The sequence below is a fragment of the Piliocolobus tephrosceles genome, chromosome 6 (genome assembly GCF_002776525.5).
Source record: "Piliocolobus tephrosceles isolate RC106 chromosome 6, ASM277652v3, whole genome shotgun sequence".
NCBI lineage: Eukaryota > Metazoa > Chordata > Mammalia > Primates > Cercopithecidae > Piliocolobus > Piliocolobus tephrosceles.
The window spans coordinates 159,848,933-159,867,624 of record NC_045439.1 but is presented as its reverse complement, the minus strand read 5'-3'; the positions used below and the strand labels follow the sequence as shown (position 1 = coordinate 159,867,624).

Genomic DNA, 18,692 nt, shown 5'->3' with positions numbered 1-18,692 from the left:
TTGGGTCTGATTCCCCAGGAAGCCGCCTTCCTAGAGGACAAACCCATCTCTCCACAGTGGAAATTCAGGTCGACTCCCTGAGGAAACCCTCCCGCCTGAAGGCTAATACTTGGTGACCCCACGCAGCCTGACTCATCACCCATGACGCCACCAGGATCCACTCACCGATGCTGGTCAATGCCAGGGGGTCTGCTGGGCAGAAGAGCTCACTGAAAGACACAGGGAAGAATGGGGGCTCAGGAAGGAGCTGCCAAAGTACCCTGCCCCCAGGTAAGGGGAGGGCCGACACCAAGCCCACAGAGTGAGCCTGGGCTGCTTCATGGAGAAGCGCAGAGACAGGGTTGGGCACCCTCCAGATGCCCTCAGAGCCTCCAGGTCTCCAGCCCAATATACAGTGGTCCTGCCGGGGAACTTGTAATTCCCAGCATCCTCCTCCAAAATTCTCACCCAGGCTGGGCCTCAGCGTAATCCTATTGAGCATGATTTTTAAGTCATCACCTCTCTTCAGACAATATCAGGTTCTCATCATCGACCCAACCCAGGGCACCCCCCTCCCCGCACAGGTATCACAGGAACCCAGATGGGCTCACCACAGATCAGTGCAGGAGACCAGGGCACCAGGAGGGTCTGAGCTTCAGTGCACTGGGGGCTGGGCACCTGGCTGATGGACACTGGCCTGGGGCAAGGAGGCCCAAAGCAATTCTTCCTCGTGGCTCACCATCTGAGGGGACAGGTGGAAGACATGGGTTCAAACGGCCTCACCACTCCGCACAGGGAAGTGTGCAGGGGGTGCCAGCTCACCCATCCTTGCCCTCCATGGACCCATGTGATGGGATCCGTGGGGAACATGGACTCATGATGAACGCAGGGGACCCTTGACCCTCCCCATTGCCGAACACTGCAAGGATAGGGCAGGTGGGTCACTGTGCTCAGACCAGAACCCCCGGGCCGCACCCTACCATGGGCCACACCCTATGGCAGGCCCGGAGAGCACTTCCCCTGCCAACACCAGTTCCCCCACATGACCCCAGGGCCTCACCAGGACCACTGGGCATGGGTCAGGGCCAACCAGCTCATGGCAAACCAAGGAGGCTGGCCTGGATGCCAGGTGCCACTGCAGACCTGGCACTCACACAGCCTGCCCCTGGGCATGGAATGCACCCATCCAGGTGACCTCTACAAGCTCACACAGGAAATCACACCCTGGGTCCCTAGGGCCATGTGCCTTCTCTGGTGGGTCCCCATTCATGCACCACACACCTCCCAAACACAGAGCCAGGCCACACTCGGCCAGTCAGGGGACACATGATGTCCTCTCCTTTCTTTCGGCTCAAAAACATGCCACCCTGGCGGTGACCCCATGTCTCAGAAGCATCCTGGGCAGCAAATTGCTAGGACAGGACCCTTTACAGTGGGACTTCCCCAGCACGATCCCACCCTTCTGGCCACTCCACTTCAACGAGGGGTGACCTTTAGCGGGATGCGGGCCGCACCCTTGGCCCAAAGCCCACGATTCCCAGCGCCAGTCTCCAGCACCACCAGGTGAATGCGAGAGCTCAGCCTTGACCCAACCCCACTGAGGCCACACCGCCCCAACCAGGCTCAAGGAGGCACTGCTGGGATGGCCAATTGCTCAACAGGGTCGGTCCATTTTGGGCCATGGGTTGGGACCAATCCTTGAATCTTCACAGCCCGACTCCATAAGCCTGATCACCCTCACCCTACCCCTCCACAAGCCTTGGGCACCAAGAGCTCCCGCATAACACCTGTGGCCCCCGGAGATACTGCAGACCCCCTCATGTGGCCTGGGAAGTCTTTCAGGCCTGACTCGTGCAATGAGTCTCAGCTAGGACATGTACTGCGTTGGGTTGAAGGAACCCTTTCCTGCCTGGACCGCCATCATTTCTGCATAGCTCCAGGGAATGCGTCCTTCTAGGGACAGATTTTCAAGGAAGCTGCCCTCCTGGAGAAACCATCCATCCCTGGTGGTTTCAGGTTGGGTCCCTGAGGAATCCCTCTTGGCCTGAAGGGTGACCCTCAGTGACCCAAAGCTGCCTGGCTCATGGCCCATGGCCCCAGCAGGATCCACTTACCTATCCCACTCAAGGCCAGGGGCTCGTGTGGACAGAAGAGTTCACTGAAAGATACGCGGGAGAACCGGGGATCAGGAAGGAGCCTCCAATATGCACCGCCCCTGGGAAACTGAAGGGCCGACACCAAGCCCACACAGGGAGCCGGGGCTGCCTCAAGGACGAGTGCAGAGACAGGGTTGGGCATCCCCGAGTTGCCCTTTAGGGCCTCCAGGTCTCCAGTCCAAAATACCGTGGCCCTGCTGGGACCATGGGATCCCAGAGTCCTCTTCCAAAATTCTCCCCTAGGCTGGGCCTCAGCGTAATCCTATTGAGCATGATTTTTAAGTCATCACCTCTCTTCAGGACAATATAAGGTTCTCATCATTGACCCAACCCAGGGCACCCCCCTCCCCACACAAACATCCAGTGGGACCCAGATGTGCTCACCACAGCTCAGTGCAGGAGACCAGGGTGCCAGGAAGGGCCTGAGCTTCAGTGCACCAAGGTTGGGCACCTGGATGATGACCACCGGCCTGGGGCCAGTGACCCAAAGGCAAGTCTTCCTCTGGGGTCACCACCTGGGGGGGACGGGAGGACATGTGTCTAACCAGGGGCTCAGGCCTCCAGACAGGGAAGGGGGTGGAGGGTACCAGCTCACGCTTGCTCTCTCTCTGTGGACCCATGTGACGAGATCCATGTGAAACACTGATGTGTCTCAGACGTGGGGGGACCCTTTGCCCCCCAGCCACTGAACCATGGAAGGACAGGACCAACAGGTTCCTGGGCTTGGGCAAGACACCCGGGCTGTGCCCTACTGCAGGCCTCTCAAGCACCTCCCTCGCCCATGCTGGCTTCCCTCATGACTCCGGGCGGCACCGGGACCCCTGGGCAGGGGTCAGGGACACCAACCAGCTCACAGCGAACCAAGGACGCTGGCCCGGATGCCATGCGCCACTGCCAACCTGGAAGTTGCACAGCCTGCCCTGTGCATGGAGGGCAAGCACCCAGGCCTCTCCTTAAGGTGCACTGGAAATCGCAGCCTAGGGCTCCAGGGCCACGAGCTTTCTCTGGTGGGTCCCAATCCATGCCCCACACAACACTCCCACACACAGAGCGGGGCCACACTCAGCCAATAAGGAGACATACGGTGTCTTCTCCTTTCCTTGGGCCCAAGACCCTGCCACCATGGAGATGACCTCATGGCTCAGAAGCAGCCTGGAGTGCAAATTTCCAGGAAAGTTCCTTCCACAGCAGGCTTTCCCACTTTGGGAGGATACCCTTCCCGCCACTCGCCCATAAGGAAGGGGTGACCCCCCAGCGGGACACGCGCTGCACCCTTGGCCCAAAGCCCACGAGTCCCATGGCTAGATTGCACCACCATCAGCGACTGGCCAGAGCTAGTCTTGACCCTACCTCAGAGAAACAGCGCCACCCCCACATGGCTCAAAGAGGTGCTACTGGGAGGGCCCATTGCTTAACAGGGTCGGTCCCACTGAGGGTCATGGGTTTGGTGCAATCCTTGAATCTCCATGGCCTGACCCAACGGGCCAAACTGCCCACCCTTCTCTGGGGTTGGAAAGCTCCCGTGAGATGCCCATGGTGCCCCAGAGCCTTTGTGGCCCCTGTCATGTGGCCTGGCAGAGGCCTGACCTGAGCACCAAGTCTGAGCTGGGCACTGCCCAGCTCCACTGCCCTGCGTGGGGCTGAGGAAACCCTTTCCTGCGTGGACCACTGCCACCCCTGCAGAGCTTCAGAGAAGGCCTCTGCCTTGTGTCCAATTCCCAAGGAAGCCTCCCTCCTGGAGAACACATCCCCAGTTGGGATTCAGGTCGGCTCCTGAGGAAACCCAGGTGGCCTGAGGGCTGACCCTCGGGGACCCCATGCTGCTTGGCTAACGGCCCATGACACCAGCAGTATCCACTCACCTATGCCAGTCAATCCCAGGGGGATCTGCTGGTGGGAAGAGCTCACTGAAAGACACCGAGGAGAATCTGACTCAGGAAGGAGCCGCCAATGTGTCCCACCCCCGGGGAAGCTGAGTGCGGACACCAAGCCCACACAGGAAGCCTGGTGTGTCCAACGAAGGAGCACAGACAGGGTTGGGTACTCCTCCATGAGATGCCCTTCAGGGCCTCCAGGTCTCCAGTCTAAAATACAGTGGTCCTGCCGAGGACCTTGTGATTCCCAGCGTCCTCTTTCAAAATTCTCACCTAGGTTGGGCCTCAGCGTAATCCTATTGAGCATGATTTTTAAGTCATCACCTCTCTTCAGGACAATATAAGGTTCTCATCATCGACCCAACCCAGGACACCCCCATCCCCACTCACACATCCAGAGGGACCTGGATGGGCTCACCATACCTCAGTGCCAGAGACCAGGATGACAGGAAGGACCTAAACTTTAGCGCACGGGAGGCTGAGCACGTGGTTGACAGACACTGGTCCGGGGCCAAAGGGCTCAATGCAGTTCTTCCTCTGTGCTCACCATCTGGAGGGACAGGGGAAAGGTGTTCAAACAGGGCCTTAAGATTCCATGCAGGAAAGCGAGGGGAGGCGCTGCTGGCTACACATGATCTACCTCCATGGACTCATGCGATGGGATCCATGTGAAATAGGGACAGTTATGGACCCAGGGAACCCTTATACCTCCCCACCACCGAACCCTGGAAGGACAGGGCAGCCGAGTAACTAGGCTCAAGCAAGATGCCCAGGCTGTGCCCTACTGCAGGCCCCTGGAGCACCTCCACTGTCCAAGCTGGCTTCCCTGCACTTCCTGGGCTGCATTGTGACCCCTGGCAAACCAAGGAGGCTTGCTCTGAAGCTAGGCGCCACTGTAGACCTGGCAGACGCACAGCCTGCCCCTGCACAGGGAGGGTGCACAGACTCCCTTTCCAAGCACGCACCGAAAATCACAGCCTGGGGCCACCCTCATGTGGCCTGGGCAGTCCTCAAGGCCAGACCCTAGCACCCAGTCTCGGCTGGGAGCTGCCCTGCATGGGACTAATGGAACCCTTTCTTGCCTGGACCAATGTCACTCCTGCAGCGCTTCAGGGAAGGTGTCCTCCTTGGGTCAGATTCCCAAGGCAGCGGCCCTCCTGGAGAACTAATCCCTCCCCAGTGGGGATTCAGGTTGGCTCCCTGAGGAATCCCTCCCGTCCTGAAGGCTGACCCTCAGTGACCCCACGTGGCCTGGTACACGGCCCATGAGCCCAGCAGGATCCACTCACCTATGCCGCTCGAGGCCAGGGGTCCTCCTGGGTGGAAGAGCTCACTGAAAGACACAAGGGGAGAAAAGGGGCTCAGGGATGAGCCACCCACATGCACCGCCCAGGGGAATCTGAGTACTGACACGAAGCTTGCACAGAGAGCCTGGACTGCCTCACGGAGGAATGTAGAGACAGGTTTGGGCCCCCTCTAGGTGCCCTTCAAGGACTCCAGGTCTCCAGCCCAAAATACAGTGGCCCTGTTGGGGACCTAGGGATCCCAGCGTCCTCTTCCAAAATTCTCACCTAGGCTGGGCCTCAGCGTAATCCTATTGAGCATGATTTTTAAGTCATCACCTCTCTTCAGGACAATATAAGGTTTTCATCATCGACCCAACCCAGGGCACCCCCCTCCCTGCTTAGGCATCCAGTGGCACCCAGATGGGCTCACCAAAGCTCAATGCAGGAGACCAAGGTGACAGGAAGGGCCCAAGCTACAGTGCAACAGGGCCTAGGCACCTGGCTGATGGACACTGGCCCGGGGACAGTGGGTCCAATACAAGTCCTCCTCTGGGGTCACCATCTTGAAGAACAGAAAGAGGACAGGTGTCCAAACACAACCTCCCCCCTCCATGCGGGCAGAAGGTGGGGTGTGCCAGCTCAGGGATGCTCGCCTTCCATGGACCATGTGATGAGATCCATGTGGAATACTGGCCCGTCACAGACGCAGGGCACCCGATGCTCTCTCCGCCACTGAACCCTGAAACGACAGGACAGGCAGGTCACTGGGCTCAGGCTACAAGCCAGGGCTGTATCCTACTGCAGGCCACACAAGCACCTCCACTACACATGCCAGCTCCCCTGCATGACACCAGGGTCACCCCAGGACTACCGGGCACAGGCCAGGGCCACCAACCAGTTCATGGTCAACCAAGGAGGCTGGCCTGGATGCCTGATGCTGCTGCAGAGCTGGCAGTCACATAGCCAGTCCCTGTGCATGGTAGGCACCCACCCACGTGCTGTGTCCAAGCATGTACTGGAAATCACAACCTGGGGTCCCAGGGCCATGTGCTTTCTCTGGTGGGTCTCCATCCATGCCCCTCACACCTCACAAAAACACAGCCTGGCCACATTGGACTCATTAGGGAGAACAGTGTCTTCTCCTTTCCTCGGACCCAAGACCCCACCACACTGGTGACTCCATGGCTCAGAAGCAGCATGGGCAGCACATTTCCAGGACCAGACCCTCAATAGCAGGCCTTCCCACTTCAGGAGGCCACCCTTCCTGACACTAGCCCACTGGGAAGGGATAACTTCCAGCCACAGGGAAGGGGTGACTTCCAGGGGGATGCAGGCTGCACCCTTGGCCCAAAGCCCATGAGTCCAAGGGCTGGGCTGCAGCACCACCAGGAGCCAGCCAGAGCTCAGCCTTGACGTAAACCCAGTGAAACAGCACCAACCTCCTTCAGGCTTGAAGAGGCCCATGGGATGGCCCATTCCTCAACTGGGGGGGGCCCATTCAGCGCCATGTGTCAGGTGCAATCCTTGAATCTCAACAGCTCAACTCCATGGGCCTGATCACCCACCTTTCTCCAGGGACAGAAAGTGCCTGTGGGATCCCTATGGCACCCCAGAGCTCCTGTGGCCCCCCCTCATACGGCCAGGACAGTCCTCGAGTCCAGACGCGAGCACTGAGACTCAGCTGGGAGCTGCCCTGGGTGGAACTGAAGGAACCCTTTCCTGACTGGACCACCGTCACCCCTGCAGGTCTTCAGGGAAGGCATCCTCCTTGGTTCCTGTTTCCCAGGAAGCCACTCTCCTGGAGAACTCAACTCTTCCCAGTGGGGATTCAGGTTGGCTCCCTGAGGAAACCCTTCTTTCCCAAAGGCTGACCCTTGGCAACCCCACGCGGCCCAACTCAAGGCCCACAATACCAGCCACTCACCTATGCCAGTCAATGCCAGGGGGCCCTCCTATGTGGAAGAGCTCACTGAAAGACATAAGGGGAGAACGGGGCTCAGAAAGGAGCTTCCCATGTGCCTCAACCTGGGGAACTGGAGGGCCGACACCAAGCCCGCACAGGGAGCCCAGGCTGCCTCATGGAGGAGCGCAGAGACAGGGTCGGGCACCCCCAAGATGCCCTTCACGTCCTCCAGGTCTCCAGCCAAAAATATAGGGGCTCTCCTGGGGACCTCGGGATCCCAGCATCCTCTTCCAAAACTCTCACCTAGACTGGGCCTCAGCGTAATCCTATTGAGCATGATTTTTAAGTCATCACCTCTCTTCAGGACAATATAAGGTTCTCATCATCGACCCAACCCAGGGCAACTCCCTCCCCGCACAAGCATCCAGCAGGATCCAGATGTGCTCACCACAGCTCAATGCAGGAGACCAGGGCGCCAGGAAGGGCCTGATCTTCAGTGCACCAGAGACTGGGCACCTGGCTGACGAACGCTGACCTGGGGCCATTGGGCCCAGTGCAAAGTCTTCCTCCGGGCTCAACATCTGGGGAAACAGTAGGACAGGTGTGCAAACACAACCTCACCCCTCCAAGGGGGCAGAAGGTGGGGTGTGTCAGCTGAGGGAATGCCCACCCTCCATGGACCCATGTGATAGATGCATGCGGAACACTGGCCCATCATGGACTCAGGGCACCCAATGCTCTCTCAGCCACCGAACCCTGGCAAGACAGGGCAGGCGGGTCACTGGGCTCGAGCAAGAGGTCCTGGTTGTGTCCTACTGCAGGTCCCATGAGTACCTCCACTGCCCATGCTGGCTCCCCTACAGGACCCCAGGGTCATACCAGATGTATTGGGCACAGGCCAGGGCTACCATTCAGCTCACAGCCAACCAAGGAGGCCGGCCCGGGTGCCAGATGCTGCTGCAGACCTGCAAGTCACATAGCCTATCCTTGTGCACTGTGGGCACCCACCCAGGCGCCCTATCCCAGCATGAACTGGAAATCACAACCTGGGGTCCCAGGGCCACATGCTTTCTCTGGTGGGTCCCCATCCATGACCCACACACCTGCTAAACAGAGCAGGGCCACACTTGGCTAATCGGGGACACATGGTGACTTCTCCTTTCCTTGGGCCCAAGACCTGCTACCCTGGAAGTGACCCCACAGCTCAGAAGCGGCATAGGCGGCATATTCTAGGGACAAGACCCCTGACAGCAGGCCTTCCACCTCAGGAGGCCACCCTTCCAGACACTTGCCAATGGGGAAGTAGTGACTTCCAGCCACAGGAAAGGGGAGATCCCCAGCACAGGGGATCCTTTAGACACACAGCTGACCCCTTGGCCTAAAACTAACGAGTCCATGACTGGACAATAGCACCACCAGGCACTGGCCAGAGCTCAGCCTTGACCCAAACATAGGGAAACAGCGCCGCCCCCTTCAGGCTCAAAGAGGCAACCTGGGATGGCACATTGCACAAGAGGGTTGGTCCCATTCAGGGCAATAATTTGTGTGCGATTCTTGAATCTCTGCAGCTCGAATCCATGAGCCCTATGCCCACCTTTCTCCGGAGATGGAGAGATCCTGTGTGACCCCATGGCATCCTGAATCCCTTGTGGCCCCCCTCATGTGGCCTGGTCAGTCGTCAAGGCCAGACCAATGCACTGAGACTCAGCTGGGAGCTCCCCTACGTGAGACTGAAGGAACCCTTTCCTGCCTGGACCACCGTCATCCCCACAGGGCTGCAGGGAAGGCATCCTCCTTGGGTCTGATTCCCAGAAAAGCAGCCCTCTTGGAGGACCAACCCACCCCTCCACGGTGCGGATTCAGGTCGGCTGCCTGTGGAAACCCTCCCGTCTCAAAGGCTGACCCTCGGTGACCCCACGCTGCTGATGACCCACGACCCCAGCAGGACCACTCACCTATGCCAGTCAATGCCTGGGGGCCCCACCTAGCCAGACGAGCTCACTGAAAGACACAAGGGAGAATGGGGGCTCAGGGAACCGGAGCCCAAGCCCACACAGGGAGCCTGGGCTGCCTCAAGGAGGAGCGCAGAGACAGCATTGGGCCCCCCAGAGATGCCGTTCAGAGCCTCAAGGTCTCCTTCCTAAAATACAGCGGCCATGCCAGGGAGCTCGGGATCCCAGCATCCTCTTCCAAAATTCTCACCTAGGCTGGGCCTCAGCGTAATCCTATTGAGCATGATTTTTAAGTCATCACCTCTCTTCAGGACAATATAAGGTTCTCATCATTGACCCAGCCCAGTACACCCCCTCCCCCTCCCTGCACATGTATCCAGAGGGACCCAGATGTGCTCACCACAGCTCAGTGCAGGAGACCAGGGCACCAGGAAGGGCCTGAGCTTCAGCTCACCAGGGGCTGAGCACCTGGCTGAGAGACACTGGCCCGGGGCCAGCAGACCCAATGCACGTCTTCCTCTGGGGTCACCATCTGGAGGGGTGGGGGACAGGTGTAGAGACACGGCCTCACACCTCCATTCACAAAAGTGGGCAGGGGGTGCTGGCTAACACAAGCTGTCCCTCCATGGACTCAAGAGATGGGATCCCTATAAACAGTGATGGTCAAGAACGCGGGGAACCCTTGGCCCTCCTTGCCACAGAAACCTGAAAGGACAGGGCAGGCAGGTCACAGGATTTGAGCAAGATGCCCAGGATGCACCCTATTGCAGGCTCCTGGAGCACTTCCACTGCCCACACCAGCTCCCCTGCATGACTCTGTGCCACAACGGGACCACTGGGCAGGGCCGGGACCACCAACCAGCTCACAGCAAACCAAGTAGGCTGACCTGAATGCCACGTGCCACGGCAGACAACCTCTACAAGCTCACACCAGAAATTGTATCCTGGAGCCCCAGGGCCACGTGCCTTCTCTGATGGGTCCCCATTCATGCACCACATACCTCCAAACGCAGAGCTGGGCCATGCTCAATTGATCAGGGACACATGATGTCCTCGCCTTTCCTTCGGCTCAAGACCCCGCCACCCTGGAGGTGACCCCATGACTTAGAAGCAGCCTCGGCAGCAAATTGCCAGCACAGGACCCTGGACAGTGTGCTTTCCACCACAGGTTGCCATCCTTCTGGCCACTCCACTTCGGGGAGGGGTGACCTTTAGCTGGACGCAGGCTGCACCCTTGGCCCAAAGCCCACGATTCCCAGGGCCAGCCTGCAGCACCACCAGGTGAAGGCCAGAGCTCAGTCTTGACCCAAACCCACTGAGGCCACACCGCCCCCACCAGGCTCAAGGAGGCACCACGGGGATGGCCCATTGCTCCACAGGTCGGTCCCATCAGGGCCATGGGTTGGGCCCGATCCTTGAATCTTCACGGACTGACTCCATAAGCCCGATCACCCACACCCTGCCCCTTTGCAAGCCTCGGGGACCGAGAGCTCCCGCATAACACTCGTTGCCCCCAGAGACCCTGTGGACCCCCCACATGTGGCCTGGAAAGCCCTCCAGGCCTGACTTGTGCACTGAGTCTCAGCTAGGACATGCACTGCGTTGAGTTGAAGGAACCCTCTCCTGCTTGGACCTCCGTCATCTCTGCACGGCTTCAGGGAAGGCATCCTTCTTGGGACCATTTTCTAAGGAACCTGTCCTCCTGGAGAAACCATCCATCCCAGTGGGTTTCAGATGGGCTCCCTGAGGAATCCCTCGTGGCCTGAAGGGTGACCCTCAGTGATCCAAAGCGACCTGGCTCATGGTCCATGACCCCAGCAGGATCCACTTACCTATCCCACTTAAGGCCAGGGGTCCCTCTGGGCAGAAGAGCTCACTGAAAGACACAGACACAGGGGAGAACAGGGGCTCAGGAAGGAGGAGCCTCCAGTGTGCCTCAACCCCAGGGAACTAGAGGGCCGACACCAAGGCCGCACAGGGAGCCTGGGCTGCCTCACAGAGGAGTGCAGAGATAGGGTTGGGCACCCCAAGATGAACTTCAGGGACTCCAGGTCTCCAGCCCAAAAATACAGTGGCCCTGCCAGGGACCTTGGCATCTCAGCATCCGCTTCCAAAATTCTCACCTAGGCCAGGCCTCAGCGTAATCCTATTGAGCATGATTTTTAAGTCATCACCTCTCTTCAGGACAATATAAGGTTCTCATCATCGACCCAACCCAGGGCACCCTCCTCCCCACACATGCATCCAGCTGGACCCAGATGTGCTCACCACAGCTCAGGGCAGGAGACCAGGGCACCAGGAAGGGGTTGAGCTTAAGTGCACCAAGGGCTGGACACTTGGCTGATGGACACTGGCCTGGGGCCAGTGGTCCCAAAGCAAGTCTTCCTTTGCAGTCACCATCTAGGGGGACAGGAGGAGGACATGTGTCCAACCAGGGGCTCAGGCCTCCACACGGGGAAGGGGGTGGGGGCTGCCAGCTCACACATGCTCTCTCTCTGTGGACCCATGTGATGGGATCCATGGGAAACACTGATGTGTCATGGATGGGGGGGACCCCTGCCCTCCCAGCCACTGAACCACGGAAGGACAGGGCAGGTGGGTTCCTGGGTTCAGGCAAGACGCCTGGGCTGTGCCCTACTGCAGGCTCCTCGAGCACCTCCACTGCCCACACCAGCTCCCCTGCACAACCCCAGGTAGCACCTGGACCCCTGGGCAGGGGCCATGGACACCAACCAGCTCATGGTGAACCAAGGACGCTGGCCCGGACACCACGTGCTGCTGCCTACCTGGCAATTGCACAGCCTGCCCTGTGCATGGAGGGCACCCACCCTCCTTTCCTCAAGGTCCACTGGAAATCGCAGCCTGGAGCTCCAGGGCCACAAGCTTTCTCTAGTGGGTCCCAATCCATACCCCACACAATACCTCCCACACACAGAGCGGGGCCACACTCAGCCAATTGGGAGACATATGGGGTCTTCTCCTTTCTTTGGGCCTAAGACCCTGACCCCTGGAGCTGTCCTAATGGCTGAGAAGCAGGCTGGACTGTAAATTTCCAGGAAAGGTCCTTCCACTGTGGATCTTCCCACCTCAGGAGGCCACCATTACCGCCACTCGCCCACAAGGAAGGGGTGACCCCCAGTGGGATGCGGGCTACAGTCTTGGCCCAAAGCCCATGAGTCCCAGAGACAGACTAGCCCACCATCAGGCACTGGCCACAGCTAGTCTTGACCCAACCTCAGAGAAACAGCACTGCCCCTCACATGGCTCAAAGAGGTGCCACTGGGAGGCTCCACTGCTTATAGGGTCGGTCCCATTGAGGGTCATGGGTTTGCTGCAATCCATGAATCTCCGTGGCCCGACCCCATGGACTGAATTGCCCACCCTTCTCCGGGGTTGGAGAGCCCTCATGAGATGTCCATGGTGCCCTGGAGCCCTTGTTGCCCCCTTCATGTGTCTTGGACATCTTAGAGGCCTGACCCGAGCACCAAGTCTGAGCTGGGCACTGCTCTGTGTGGGGCTGAGAAAACCCTTTCCTGCCTGAACCACTGCCACCCCTGCAGGGCTTCAGAGAAGGCCTCTGCCTTGTGTCCAATTCCCAAGGAAGCCTCCCTGCTGGAGGACACATCCCCATTGGATTCAGGTCGGCTCCTGAGGAAACCCAGGTGGCCTGAGGGCTGACCCTCGGGGACTGCCCACAGCTTGGCTCATGGCCCATGACACCAGCAGTGTCCACTCACCTATGCTGGTCAATCCTAGGGGGTCTGCTGGGCGGAACAGCTCACTGAAAGACACCGAGGATAATGGGGCTTGGGAAGGAGCCACCAACGTGTCCCACCCCCAGTGAAGCTGAGTGCGGACACCAAGCTCACACAGGAAACCTGGTGTGCCTAATGGAGGAGCACAGACAGGGCTGGGCTCCTGCATGAGATGCCCTTTAGGGCCTTGAGGTCTCCAGCCTAAAATACAGTGGCCCTGCCAGGGACCTTGGCATCTCAGCATCCTCTTCCAAAATTCTCACCTAAGTTGGGCCTCAGCGTAATCCTATTGAGCATGATTTTTAAGTCATCACCTCTCTTCAGAACAATATAAAGTTCTCATCATCGACCCAACCCAGGGCACCCCCTCCCTGCTTAGGCATCCAATGGCACCCGGATGGGCTCACCCAAGCTCAATGCAGGAGACCAAGGTGACAGGAAGGGCCCGAGCTTCAGTGCAACAGGGCCTAGGCACCTGGCTGATGGACACTGGCCCAGGGACAGTGGGCCCAACACGAGTCCTCATCCGGGGTCACCATCTCGAGGAACAGGAAGAGGACAGGTGTCCAAACACAACCTCACCCCTCCATGCGGGCAGAAGGTGGGGTGTGCCAGCTCAGGGATGCTCGCCTTCCATGGACCATGTGATGAGATCCATGTGGAATACTGGCCCGTCACAGACGCAGGGCACCCGATGCTCTCTCTGCCACTGAACCCTGAAACGACAGGACAGGCAGGTCACTGGGCTCAGGCTACAAGCCAGGGCTGTATCCTACTGCAGGCCACACAAGCACCTCCACTACACATGCCAGCTCCCCTGCATGACACCAGGGTCACCCCAGGACTACCGGGCACAGGCCAGGGCCACCAACCAGTTCACGGTCAACCAAGGAGGCTGGCCTGGATGCCTGATGCTGCTGCAGAGCTGGCAGTCACATAGCCAGTCCCTGTGCATGGTGGGCACCCACTTATGTGCCGTATCCAAGCATGTACTGGAAATCACAACCTGGGGTCCCAGGGCCACATGCTGTCTCTGGTGAGTCTCCATCCATGCCCCTCACACCTCACAAACACACAGCCTGGCCACACTGGACTAATCGGAGGGCACAGTGTCTTCTCCTTTCCTCAGGCCCAGGACCCCACCACACTGGAGGTGTCTTCATGGTTCAGAAGTAGCATGGGCAGCAAATTGCCAGGACCAGACCCTCAACAGCGGGCCTTCCCACTTCAGGAGGCCACCCTTCCCGACACTAGCCCACTGGGAAGGGATAACTTCCAGCCACAGGGAAGCGGTGACTTTCAGTGGGACGCGGGATATCCCCTTGGCCAAAAGCCCATGAGTCCAAGGGCTGGACTGCAGCACCACCAGACGTCCGCCAGAGCTTAGCTTTGATCTAACCCCAGTGAAACAGCACCACCCCCCTTCAGGCTTGAAGAGGCCCATGGGTTGGCCCACTGCTCAACAGGGTGGGTTCCATTCAGGGCCATGTGTCAGGTGCGATCCTTGAATCTCCACAGCTCAACTCCATGGGTCTGATCACCCACCTTTACCTTTCTGCAGGGACAGAGAGCTCCTGTGTGAGCCCCAAGGCACCCCAGAACCCCTGTAGCCCCCACATATAGTCAGGACAGTCCAGATGCAAGCCCCGAGACTCAGCTGGGAGCTGCCCTGGGTAGAACTGAAGGAACCCTTTCCTGCCTGGACCACCATCACCCCTGCAGGGCTTCAGGGAAGGCATCCTCCTTGGTTCCTGTTCCCCAGGAAACCACCCTCCTGGAGAACCCATCTCTTCCCAGTGAGGATTCAGGTTGGCTCCCCAAGGAAACCCTTCTTTCCCGAAGGTTGACCCTTGGCAACCCCTCACAGCCTGGCCCATGGCCCATGATGCCAGCTGGATCCACTCACCTATGCCAGTCAATGCCAGGGGGCCCTCCTGGGTGGAAGAGCTCACTGAAAGACACAAAGGGAGCATGGGGCTCAGGGAGCTGCCACCAACGTGTCCTACCCCAGGGAACCACAGTGCCAACAGCCTGCACAGCCTGCACAGGGAGCCTGGGCTGCCTCACAGAGGAGCGTAGAGACAGGGTTGGGCCCCCCAGACACCTTCAGGGTCGCCAGATCTCCATCCCAAAATACAGTAGCTCTTCCAGGGATCTCAGGATCCCAGCATCCTCTTCCAACATTCTCACCTAGGCCGGGCCTCAGCGTATTCCTGCTGAGCATGATTTTTAAGTCATCACCTCTCTTCAGGACAATATAAGGTTCTCATCATCGACCCAACCCAGGGCACGCCCCTCCCCACACATGCATCCAGCAGGACCCAGATGGGCTCACCACAGCTCAGTGCAAGAGACCAGAGAGCCAGGAAGGGCCCAAACTTCAGTGCGCCAGGGGCTGGGCACCTGGCTGACAGACACTGGCCCTGGGCCATTGGATTCAATGCAAGTCCTCCTTCAGGGTCACCATCTGGGGGACAGGGGAAAGTGTCTGAACAGAACCTCATGCCTTCATGCGGGAAAGGAGGCAGGGGGTGCTAGCTCACACATGCTCTCCCTCCACGGACCCAGGTGATGGGATCCATGTGAAAGAGTATTGGCCATGGACGTGGGGGACCCTTGGTCTTCCCTGCCACTGAATCCTGGAAAACAGGGCAGGCTGGTCACTGGGCTTGGGCAAGATGCCCAGGCTGTGCCCTACTGCAGGCCCCTGGAGCACCTCCACTCCCCATGGTGGCTCCCCTGCAATTCCAGGGCTGCACTATGAACCCTGGGTGGGGCCAAGGCCACTATCCAGCTCAGGCCCACCAAGGAGGCTGGCCCTGAAGGCAGGCACTGCTGCAGACCTGGCAGACGCACAGCCTGCCCCTGCACGGGGAGGGGGCCTACCCAGGCTCCCTCTCCAAGCACACACTGGAAATAGCAGCCTGGGACCCAGCCTCATGTGGCCTGGGCAGTCCTCAAGGCCAGACCCTAGCACCCAGTCTCGGCTGGGAGCTGCCCTGCATGGGACTAATGGAACCCTTTCTTGCCTGGACCAATGTCACTCCTGCAGCGCTTCAGGGAAGGTGTCCTCCTTGGGTCAGATTCCCAAGGCAGCGGCCCTCCTGGAGAACTAATCCCTCCCCAGTGGGGATTCAGGTTGGCTCCCTGAGGAATCCCTCCCGTCCTGAAGGCTGACCCTCAGTGATCCCACGTGGCCTGGTCTATGGCCCATGAGCCCAGCAGGATCCACTCACCTATGCCGTTCAAGGCCGGGGTCCTCCTGGGTGGAAGAGCTCACTGAAAGACACAAGGGAGAACGGGACTTCAGGGATGAGTCACCCACATGCCCCGCCTCAGGGAACCAGAGCATTGACACCAAGCCCACACAGGGAAACTGGGCTGCCTCACAGACGAGCGCAAAGACAGGGTTGGGGCCCCTGCAGATACCCTTCAGGACCTCCAGGTCTCCAGCCCCAAATCCCTCCTGCCAGGGATCCCAGTGTCCTCTTCCAAAATTCTCACCTAGGCTGGGCCTCAGCGTAATCCTATTGAGCATGATTTTTAAGTCATCACCTCTCTTCAAGAAAATATAAGGTTCTCATCATTGACCCAACCCAGGGCACCCCCCTCCCGACACAAACATCCAGCAGGACCTGGATGTGCTCACCACAGCTCAGTGCAGGAGACCAGAGTGCCAGGGAGGGCCGAGCTTCAGCGCACCGGGGACTGGGCACCTGGTTGATGGACATTGGCCCGGGGACAGTGGACCCAAGGCAAGTCTTCCTCCAGGCTCACCGTCTGGGGGACAGGAGGACATGCATCCAAACATGGCCTCACGCTTCCATAGGGGGATGGTGGTGGGGGGTGCTGGCTCATGCATGCTCTCCCTCCATGGACCTATGTGATGGGAACACTGACCCATTACAGACACAGGGGACCCTTGCCCCCCCCCCCCCCCCCCCCCCCCCCCCCCCCCAGGGCAGGTGGGTTACCAAGCTCGCACAAGACACCTGGGCTGTGCTCTATTGCAGGCCCCACAAGCACCTCCACTACCCACATCAGCTCCCCCGCAGGACCCCTGGGCCACTCTGAGACTGCTAGGCACAGGCCAGGGCAACCAACCTGCTCATGGCCAACCAAGGAGGCTGACCTGGAAACCACATGCCACTGCAGACCTGGTAGTTGCAGAGCCTGTGCCTGGGAGTGGAGGGCACCCACCCGGCGTTCTCTCCAAGTGTGCGTGGGAAATCACAACCTGGGGCCCCGGGCCACATGCGTTCTCCGACGGGTCCCCATCCATGCCCTACATACCTCCCAAACACAGAGCCGAGCCACGTTCGGCCAATCAGGGAACACATGGTATCTTCTCCTTTCCTCGGGCTCAAGACCCCACCATCCTGGAGGTGAGTCCATGGATCAGAAGCAGCCTGGGAAGCAAATTTCCAGGACAGGACCTTTGACAGTGGGCCTTCCCACCTAAGGATGCCACCTTTCCGCTAGTTGCCCAGGGGGAAGGGGTGACCCCCAGCAGGATGCAGGCTGGCCCTTTTGCCCAAAGCCAGTGAGTCCCAAGGCCAGCCTGCAGCACTACTAAGCACAGGCCAGAGCTCAGCCTTGACCCAACCCCTTTGAAGCTGCATCGCCCCCCACTAGGCTCAGAGGTATCACTGGGATGGCCCATTGCTCAAAGGCTCAGTCCCATTCAGGGTCATAGGTGGGGCCCACTCCTTGAATCTCCAAAGGCCTGACCCCATAGGCTTGATTGCTCACCCCTCTCTGGGGAAGGAGAGATTCTGTGTGACCCCTGTGGTGCCCTGGAGCTCCTACGGACCCCCTCATGTGGCCTGGGCAGTCCTCAAGGCCAGACCTGCACACTGAGTCTCAGCTGGGCACTGCCCTGGGTGGGGCTGAAGGAATCCTTTGCTGCCTGGACCACCATCACCACTGCAAGGCTTTAGAGAAGATATCCCCCTTGGGTCAGATTCCCAAGGAAGCCGCCCTCCTGGAGAACCCAGCCCTCCTCAGTGGAGATTCAGGTCAGGTCGGCTCCCTAAGGAAACCCTCCTGTCCCAAAGGCTGACCCTTGGTGACTCCACCAGCCTGGCTCATGGCCCATGACCCCAGCAGGATGCACTCACCTATGCCAGTCAATGCCAGGGCCCTGCCTGGGTGGAAGAGCTCACTGAAAGACACAGGGGAGAATGCAGGTCAGGGAGGAGCCACCCACATGCCCTGCCCCTAGGGAACCAGAGCCCCAGCATATGCCCACACAGGGAGCCTGGACTGCCTCATGGAGGAGCTCAGAGCCAGGCTTGGGCCCCCTCCAGATGCCCTTCAGGGCCTCTAGGTCTGTAGCCCAAAATACAGTGGCTCTGTCGGGGGCCTCTGGCTCCCAGCGTCCTCTTCCAAAATTCTCACCTAGACTGGGCCTGAGTGTAATCCTATTGAGCATGATTTTTAAGTCATCACCTCCCTTCAAGAAAATATAAGGTTCTCATCATCCACCTAACCCAGGGCACAACCCTCCCGGCGCATGAATCCATCAGGACCCGGATGGGCTCACCACAGCTCAGTGCAGGAGGCCAGGGCGCCGGGAAGGGCCTGAGCTTCAGCACACCGGGGGCTGGCACCTGGTTGACGGACACTGGCCCAGGGCCATTGGGCTCAACGCAAGTCTTCCCCCGAAGTCACCATCTGGGGGGACAGGAGTAGGACAGGTGTCCAAACAGAACCTCACGAAGGCAGTAGGGTGCGCCGGCTCAGGTATGCTCTTTCTCCACAGACCCACTTGCTGGAAACACTGAC

The 18,692-nt window shown here is 59.3% G+C and overlaps 1 protein-coding gene and 11 non-coding genes across 12 annotated transcripts; all 12 read right to left on the bottom strand.

Annotated features, from left to right (window-relative positions):
* Nucleotides 1-454: 454 nt before the first annotated feature.
* LOC111533243 lies at nucleotides 455-535 on the bottom strand. The gene has a single exon (XR_002728804.1). It is a non-coding gene; the product is annotated as a small nucleolar RNA SNORD115 (small nucleolar RNA).
* A 1,846-nt stretch (nucleotides 536-2,381) lies between these two features.
* On the bottom strand, nucleotides 2,382-2,463 carry LOC111533241. Its single transcript, XR_002728802.1, has one exon. It is a non-coding gene; the product is annotated as a small nucleolar RNA SNORD115 (small nucleolar RNA).
* A 1,826-nt stretch (nucleotides 2,464-4,289) lies between these two features.
* LOC111533242 lies at nucleotides 4,290-4,371 on the bottom strand. The gene has a single exon (XR_002728803.1). It is a non-coding gene; the product is annotated as a small nucleolar RNA SNORD115 (small nucleolar RNA).
* A 1,216-nt stretch (nucleotides 4,372-5,587) lies between these two features.
* LOC111525169 lies at nucleotides 5,588-5,669 on the bottom strand. Its single transcript, XR_002725997.1, has one exon. It is a non-coding gene; the product is annotated as a small nucleolar RNA SNORD115 (small nucleolar RNA).
* Nucleotides 5,670-5,900: 231 nt separating this feature from the next.
* On the bottom strand, nucleotides 5,901-7,954 carry LOC111525115. Its single transcript, XM_023190431.2, has 4 exons — nucleotides 7,869-7,954; nucleotides 7,647-7,779; nucleotides 7,220-7,264; nucleotides 5,901-6,034 (listed from the first exon to the last, which is right to left on the bottom strand). Exons 1-4 carry the CDS (start codon nucleotides 7,894-7,896, stop codon nucleotides 5,935-5,937), a joined length of 306 nt encoding a protein of 101 aa, XP_023046199.1. The 5' UTR covers nucleotides 7,897-7,954; the 3' UTR covers nucleotides 5,901-5,934.
* Nucleotides 7,509-7,590, bottom strand: LOC111525157. The gene has a single exon (XR_002725986.1). It is a non-coding gene; the product is annotated as a small nucleolar RNA SNORD115 (small nucleolar RNA).
* Nucleotides 7,955-9,407: 1,453 nt separating the features above from the next.
* Nucleotides 9,408-9,489, bottom strand: LOC111525174. Its single transcript, XR_002726002.1, has one exon. It is a non-coding gene; the product is annotated as a small nucleolar RNA SNORD115 (small nucleolar RNA).
* Nucleotides 9,490-11,280: 1,791 nt separating this feature from the next.
* LOC111525175 lies at nucleotides 11,281-11,362 on the bottom strand. Its single transcript, XR_002726003.1, has one exon. It is a non-coding gene; the product is annotated as a small nucleolar RNA SNORD115 (small nucleolar RNA).
* Nucleotides 11,363-13,175: 1,813 nt separating this feature from the next.
* Nucleotides 13,176-13,257, bottom strand: LOC111525168. The gene has a single exon (XR_002725996.1). It is a non-coding gene; the product is annotated as a small nucleolar RNA SNORD115 (small nucleolar RNA).
* A 1,845-nt stretch (nucleotides 13,258-15,102) lies between these two features.
* On the bottom strand, nucleotides 15,103-15,184 carry LOC111525179. Its single transcript, XR_002726007.1, has one exon. It is a non-coding gene; the product is annotated as a small nucleolar RNA SNORD115 (small nucleolar RNA).
* A 1,232-nt stretch (nucleotides 15,185-16,416) lies between these two features.
* On the bottom strand, nucleotides 16,417-16,498 carry LOC111525164. The gene has a single exon (XR_002725992.1). It is a non-coding gene; the product is annotated as a small nucleolar RNA SNORD115 (small nucleolar RNA).
* Nucleotides 16,499-18,312: 1,814 nt separating this feature from the next.
* On the bottom strand, nucleotides 18,313-18,394 carry LOC111525187. Its single transcript, XR_002726015.2, has one exon. It is a non-coding gene; the product is annotated as a small nucleolar RNA SNORD115 (small nucleolar RNA).
* Between the last annotated feature and the right edge of the window lie 298 nt (nucleotides 18,395-18,692).

What these genes read in the sequence shown, in the direction of transcription:
- LOC111525115 (XM_023190431.2), bottom strand. Translation starts at nt 7,896, where the DNA reads ATGCATCTATCACATGGGTCCATGGAGG. An exon ending in ATCACATGGGTCCATGGAGG is followed by an intron (nt 7,780 to 7,868) that starts GTGGGCATTCCC and finishes CTGTTTCCCCAG; the next exon opens with ATGTTGAGCCCGGAGGAAGA. An exon ending in CCTGGCATTGACTGGCATAG is followed by an intron (nt 6,035 to 7,219) that starts GTGAGTGGCTGG and finishes CTGTCGTTTCAG; the next exon opens with GGTTCAGTGGCGGAGAGAGC.